The following is a 6788-nucleotide window of genomic DNA, read 5'->3' as shown; positions in this document are numbered from 1 at the left end:
CTCAGTGTGAAATGTCTCAGAAGAATCTCATGCCAAACTAAATTGAATGTCGGCAGTGGTTAAACTATTATATCATTTTGGTAAAGATTTTAGATCCCATTTTTAAATAGGAGTAGTAGACACGGTAGCGTCTCTCACTCCCATAGCACGATGGTGTTTTTGTTTAAACTGCTCAAACTCCTACAATAGCGGTAATCTGCCTTTAGCCCCGCTTGAATTGTGGGAAATGTAGTTCAATGTTCTTTCAACATTTTGGTCACGTTTGTCCAACGTGGTATGCTAGTTTTCATCTTCTGCAGGAGTCGACTCAAGATGGCAACATGAAAAGTCATACATTGCGAGGCTAGCAAATAATGTGGGAATTACTGCGCACAGTATTGATGTGATTTCATTTCGTTGCCTAAAAAAGTTATATTTGTATTTGAAGAAGCAAATGGACATTTCACGTTGGTGCACTGCATACTTTTTACGTGTGAATCTGAAACTACGAGAGGTGGAGCTATCGGTTTCTAGCGGTAAGCTAAAGCTAACGTTACCACATGCTAGCGATGGATAACTTGGAGAAAGATGAACTCCCGCGACTGGAAGATATGGAGGTTGTAATTAATAAAGAAAAACGAAACATTAGCGAAATTCACTCGAATGCTTGTCAGGCGGGACATGGGAAAGATTGCAATTCTGCTACACCTGTGAAACACCAACCTAAGAAGACAAGAGGTAACGGTAACGTCACTTCAAGAGAGAAAACACATCCCGGCCAAACTGACTAAGAACCGTCGCTCTCTGAGCTGCAGAAGACAATTATTACAGTTGTCATTGAGAAGATAAATGAAAGAGAAGACAAAAACGAGAAGGCTGTCCACTACAACACAGTTAAAATTGACGGTCTTAAAAAGTCTCTGGACTTTTGTTTAAGTTTTGGACCTGAGAAGACAGAACGTGGCTCTTAAAGAAACCTGTGAGCAGCTTCAGAAAAAAAGTTACTGACATGGAACTAAAAATCAACGAGATCGACCGTTACAGCCGACGCCATAACCTCCGTCTTCACGGTGTTCCTGAAAAAGTGGATGACATTCAAACAAGAGTCCGAGACATCTGTCGAGCAGTGCTACCTGACACTGAGGCCGAGAAGGTAATTTCTGCAATAGATTTTGTCCACAGAATTGGCAGACCCTAAGACGGAGGGTCCAATCAACTAATACGACCATTAATTATCAAGTTCATGTCCAAAACAGCCAGGGATGCTTTGTGGAGGGGATCCAAGAAGAACGGCTACCTGAAGAACAACCGGCTCCACTTCAAAGAAGATCTGACCGCAGCTGACCGAGACACCTCCAGTCGTCTATGGTCTGCAGTGGAGGCCGCAAGGAAGAGAGGAGACAAGGCCTACTTCGTGGGAAATAAGGCGTTTATTAACGGAAAAAAAGATTAAAATTGACTGACCTAGAATTTAAATAAGGGAACGGAGGTATGTGTCAATAAAATAACCTACTCCTTTGTAATCTTGAATATTCTAGGTTGGACTTGGTCATGATGGAGTAGCCAATATTGTTCTGTTAAGGCAACCAATATTCAACATTCGTGCAGTAATTCCTGCGATTAACCAAAAAAGTTTAAGTCTAGAGAGAGTAGTTCCTTTTTTGTTTGTGTTCTCAAATGTCTGTTTCTGTTTTATCTGTCAATGCCAGGGGTTTTAGGAATAAATTGAAGAGAAAATGTGTATTCTTATATTGCCAGAGTAAAGGTGCCGATTTTTATTTTATCCAAGAAACTCATGCTTCAGAAGCAGATGCGACATTTTGGAGGAGTCAATGGGGAAGAGATGTGTGGTTTTCATTTGGCAGTAATAGGTCAGCAGGGGTCGCTATACTGCAGGGAAGGTTCAAGGGTCATGTCATCAAGTACCTAACAGATAAAGATGGTAGGTGGATCATTCTACTTGTAGAAATTGACCAATCTGTTTGTTTTGGTTAATATCTAATACAGCTATTTTTTTATTAGTAGAATGTAAAACGAATGATCTCTTAATGGTATTCCCTTCAGCTAGAGTTTTATGGGGAGGAGACTTTAATATAGTAATGGATGAAAGTATGGATAGATGGCCACCCAAAGACAGAGCAACTAATGAATTAGGAAATATATGCAGTCGATTGGACCTAATTGATATCTGGCGACATAAACACCCAAACCAAAAAATATATACTTGGAATAATAAGGATAGATCTCAACAGTCCGTACAGACTTCTGGTTGGTCTCATCAGACTTGGAGAATAAGGTGGAGTCAGTGTTGATAGAACCCACAGTTTTTACAGATCATAAGGCTGTAACAATTAATATCAATATTGGGATGGGTAGACACAACCTTAACAAAGATTAATGGAAATTAAATAAATTACTTTTACAAAATAAAGAATTTAAAAAAGAAATCCAAACAATAATTGATAGATATTGGACTCAAGCAAAATTAATCAATAATTTTGGAAATTATTGGGAATTAATGAAATTTGAAATCAGAAATTTCGACTTATCTTTTGGGAAATAAATTGCTAAAGCAAAGAAAGAAAGAGAGTCTCAAATAATTACGGAACTGATAACATTATCAGAGAAAATAAGTTTATCCGGAGAAGAAGTAATTAAGCTATCATCTTTACAAATGGAACTGGACTAAATGTACAAGGAGAAGGACAGGTCTGCCTTTATAAGGTCTAGGAGGAAGTGGCTGGAACAAGGTGAAACATGCTCTAAATACTTTTTCAATTTGGAAAAGAGAAACTTTGAGTTGTCTTCTCTGTGTAAACTTAAAATTAATAATCTAATATGCGAAGATGTTAAGGGTATTTCAAAATATGTCGCTGATTTCTATACAGCCGAATGTGAAAATGAAAGAGATATGGATAGGTTTCTGGAAGATATGCGAAGGAACATGAAATGCGTGGATGACAGTTTTAAATCAATTTGCGACCAGAAAATTAGTTTAACAGAGGTACAAAAATGCATTGACTGTCTTAAAGAAAACAAAGCTCCTGGGAATGATGGTCTGATAAGTGAATTTTATAAAGTATTTAATAAGTCATTAGGACCTTTTCTAGTTGCAATGTTTGGAGAAGCCATAGGAAAAGGGGAACTGCCTTCAACTCTTTGACAAGGGATTATTAAATTGATACCTAAACCAAAAAAAAGATAAACTGAGTATTGAGAATTGGAGACCAATTAGTTTGTTAAATAATGATGCTAAGATATTCGCATTGGTCTTTGCTAAAAGATTGAAATCAGGATTGGATGATATTATTGATGAAGAACACTCAGGATTTATGCCAGGAAGAAATATTTGTAATAACACACGATTAGTATTGGACATCATAGAATATGATGAATATATATTGGACAATAGCTTTATTTTGTTTGTAGATTTTTACAAGGCATTTGATACCATAAGTCACCGACTTATGTTTAAAGTTATTGAGTTTCTTGGATTTGGTAACCAAATTTGGAAAGCTGTCAAAACGCTACATAAGGGCTGCAACGGTTCAATTAAGTTAGCTCATGGTACAACTCCTAGTTTTGATATTGGTTGGGGCATAAGACAAGGTTGTCCGCTTAGCCCATTCTTATTCCTCCTTGTTACACAAATTATGGCTATACATATTAAAAAAGGTAGGTATCAGGTATGTACCAGGTTTAAGACTAAATTTGAGTAAACCTGTTTTACTACCACTTAAGGATTGTGACATATCCGAAGTAGAAGGAATCCCTGTGAAACATTCGATTACACACCTGGGTGCTATCATTGATAAGAATGAAAAACGTCGCATTAACCTACATTTTAGTCCTATAACTGAACAAATAAAGAAAAAATTCAATACATGGTTGATGAGAGATCTGTCGTTGAATGGTAGAGTTTTGTTATCTAAAGCTGAAGGAATATCCAGATCTGTCTAAGTATCATTATCATTGAACGTCCCTTCCGAAATATCCCAAAAATTAGATAAAATCTTACTCAACTTTATTTTGAGGAACAGATGCCATTATCTAAGAAAAGACATCCTGTGCAACATTAGAAGACATAGTGGTTTAGAAGTTTTAAGTTTTGAAACCTTAAATAATACTTTCAAGGTGAAATGGTTAACTAATTTGATTAAAGAAAAGGACTGTATTTGGAATACTTTCCCTAAATATGTATTTGGTTTAGTTGGTGGACTCAAATTTCTGTTCTCTTGTGATTATAAAATTGATAGATTACCTGTGAAGATATACATTTTTCATAAACAAGCTTTTCTGGCCTGGATATTAATTTACAAGCATAACTTTACCTGTATTATGGAAGATGGGTTGATAATGGTATTGTCTTGGTAAGATGTATGTAGGAGAAATGAACTGGCAGAAGATCTGGTTAATTGGAGACAAATTTTTTCTTAATAATAAAGTAAGAGAGGTTTCTTATAAAATTCTGCATGAAATATATCCAGCAAAAGGGACACTAAAGAGATTCAAACTTGATATTGAATATTCTTGTGCTTTCTGTGAACTAGAAGAAGAAACAATCTGTCATTTGTTCTTTCATTGTATATATACTAAAATATTTTGGATTGATGTTCAACATTTTATCAGACGGAACACTGGGCGATCAATTCAATTTAAAGATAAAGATATTCTGATTTGCTTTGAAGACAGTGAGACGGATAAATATGTTGTTTATTTTATTCAATTACTCTTGTTATTCGGAAAATTCCACATTCACAAGAAGAAATGGGCGGACTCCAAACCATGCTTTGAACCATAGACCCTTATTTTAACGGTCTATGCTTTGAACGTTTCTTTCAAGAACTGCAACAATACAACAACACCATAAGAGGCATTAAAAACCAAAAGGTAATTAAGACTGGATTTGTTTTTGATAAATGTTTCATGTATCGGTGATACATTTGACTTTATTTGCACCACATTTTTCTTTTTTTATTCTTATTTATTTTTATCTAAATATACTTTTTTCTCTGTATGAGCAACTCTGGTTTTGACATTTGAATTATACACTGGCATTGTAAAGGTTCTTTGTTAATAAAAAATAAATAAAAAATCTAACCGGCATGCAACGGGCACCGATCGTCGGTGATCGATTCTGCGCAGACCTGGCTCTTCTCGAGCAAGCCTAATGAAAATTTGATCAGCAACACCAACGATGAAGACGACTGTTTTTGTTTAACCAATAGGAATAGAGCTCTTTTCTCGACTAATCAGATTTAGCTTCTCCTTCGCCCTCGTAACGGCGAAGCCACGCCTAGCGACAACACTCGACGCAGATCTGTGAGACGTTAAATTCAAAATCCCCCTCTTCAATTCATTTCTAGTTTTATTTTAATCGCTGTTGAGCAGTGTCAGTTAAAATGGTAAGTTTTCTTTTTGATGTAACCAGGCTCACAGTCGACATTTTTAATATAATTTTAAGCTAACTATTTATCGGCATCAATATTAGCTAGCAAACTAATTGCCAAACGTTCAGCTTAACCGTTAGCTAGCTAGCTAACGCTAAGTCATAATAAGTCCAGTAGAAAAGTTTGATGGGAAGAGCAGTTAACGTTAGCGACGGTTTGTGTTTAATGTTAATGTTACGTTTTACCTGTAATTGTTATTTTTATAAAACGTGTAGATAACTTGTTGGTGTTTTATTTTTAAATGGAATAGACAGCGTTTTTAAATTATTATTTGTGTTTTCCTGTCTGTGCCGTGTGCACACTGACCCGGTAGGAATAGCTAGCTAGCTTGCTAAACGTTAACAACAGACTAAGGTTAAATACACTGACTGCGTTATAATGGACCCACGCAACTCTTGTTTAACTATCTATGCTCTTCTGTTAATCATAGACTGTTAAAGAGCTCTTCTATGAGTTAAAGAAACGCAAGAGACGGAACTTCTAGGAAAGCCCGCCCATCGATAGCGTCTTCTTTTTTCGGGAGATTACTACCTTTGTATTATACCGCCACCTGTACAGTAGTGTGTATACCAACTTCACAGAGTCTAGGCTTGAATTGATAAAAAAAAAACTATATTTGCCAGTATTATTAAGTCATTCCCAATATTATTGAGAAAAATAAACCTTTACGTCTCACCCTTATCTTCAAGTATATCATGTATTGAGTTCTCTCTTTCCAATTCCTGCCAGTTTATTCTATTATCAATAAACGTCTTACCAAAAAGGAAATGTTTGACATCTTCTAGGTCTTGGTATTCTATGCATAAGCCAGTTCCATTTTCTTGTGTTTGTAAGGTAGCATTCAATCATGTGTGATCTAATCTAAGTCCGGTGTAAACCACTACTTCCCTTCTGTTAAGACTCAGCAAAGTTACCCTTTTACACAGTCACATTCTAATGCTTTTTTATGGTAGTGTTTACCATTAAACTCTGCCTCACATTCATTTTGCCATCTTTGTATATTTTCAGATTTAATAATGGATTTGGCTTCACCCTTCTCCAGTGGAACATTTATTCATATATTTAATTCCTATAAATTTGTTTTTCAGCGTCTTTTTTTTTGTAATTTTATCAGCCTCCTTTGTTTCTTTTCCCTTCAGTAGCATTCATGTTTACGCAAGGTAACCTAACCCGATTTGTTAGGTCCTGTCCCCTGACCAATTGGCTAACCTAACCTTTACTAGTCAAGGTCAATGCCTAACCCAAACCAATCGAGCTGCTTTGTAGCCTTTTCTGAATGTATTTTTCTTCAAGTATCACATGCCTAAAATATTGCATACTGGTAAATAACCTTGTTCTTTTCTTTCCACAGCGTGAATG

General features: G+C 35.9%; 1 protein-coding gene across 1 annotated transcript in view; it reads left to right on the top strand.

Annotated features, from left to right (window-relative positions):
• Window positions 1–5292: 5292 nt before the first annotated feature.
• Window positions 5293–6788, top strand: part of LOC117960947 (tubulin alpha-1B chain-like) — a 4108-nt gene continuing 2612 nt past the window's right edge. Inside the window, exon 1 of the mRNA XM_034899271.1 lies at window positions 5293–5384. Within this exon, the coding sequence (XP_034755162.1) occupies window positions 5382–5384 (3 nt within the window). The 5' untranslated portion in view covers window positions 5293–5381. The remainder of the gene's footprint in view (window positions 5385–6788) is intronic.

The sequence above is a fragment of the Etheostoma cragini genome, chromosome 17 (genome assembly GCF_013103735.1).
Source record: "Etheostoma cragini isolate CJK2018 chromosome 17, CSU_Ecrag_1.0, whole genome shotgun sequence".
Classification (NCBI taxonomy): domain Eukaryota; kingdom Metazoa; phylum Chordata; class Actinopteri; order Perciformes; family Percidae; genus Etheostoma; species Etheostoma cragini.
The sequence above is the reverse complement of the archived record's forward strand: the minus strand, read 5'-3'. Positions and strand labels throughout refer to the sequence as shown.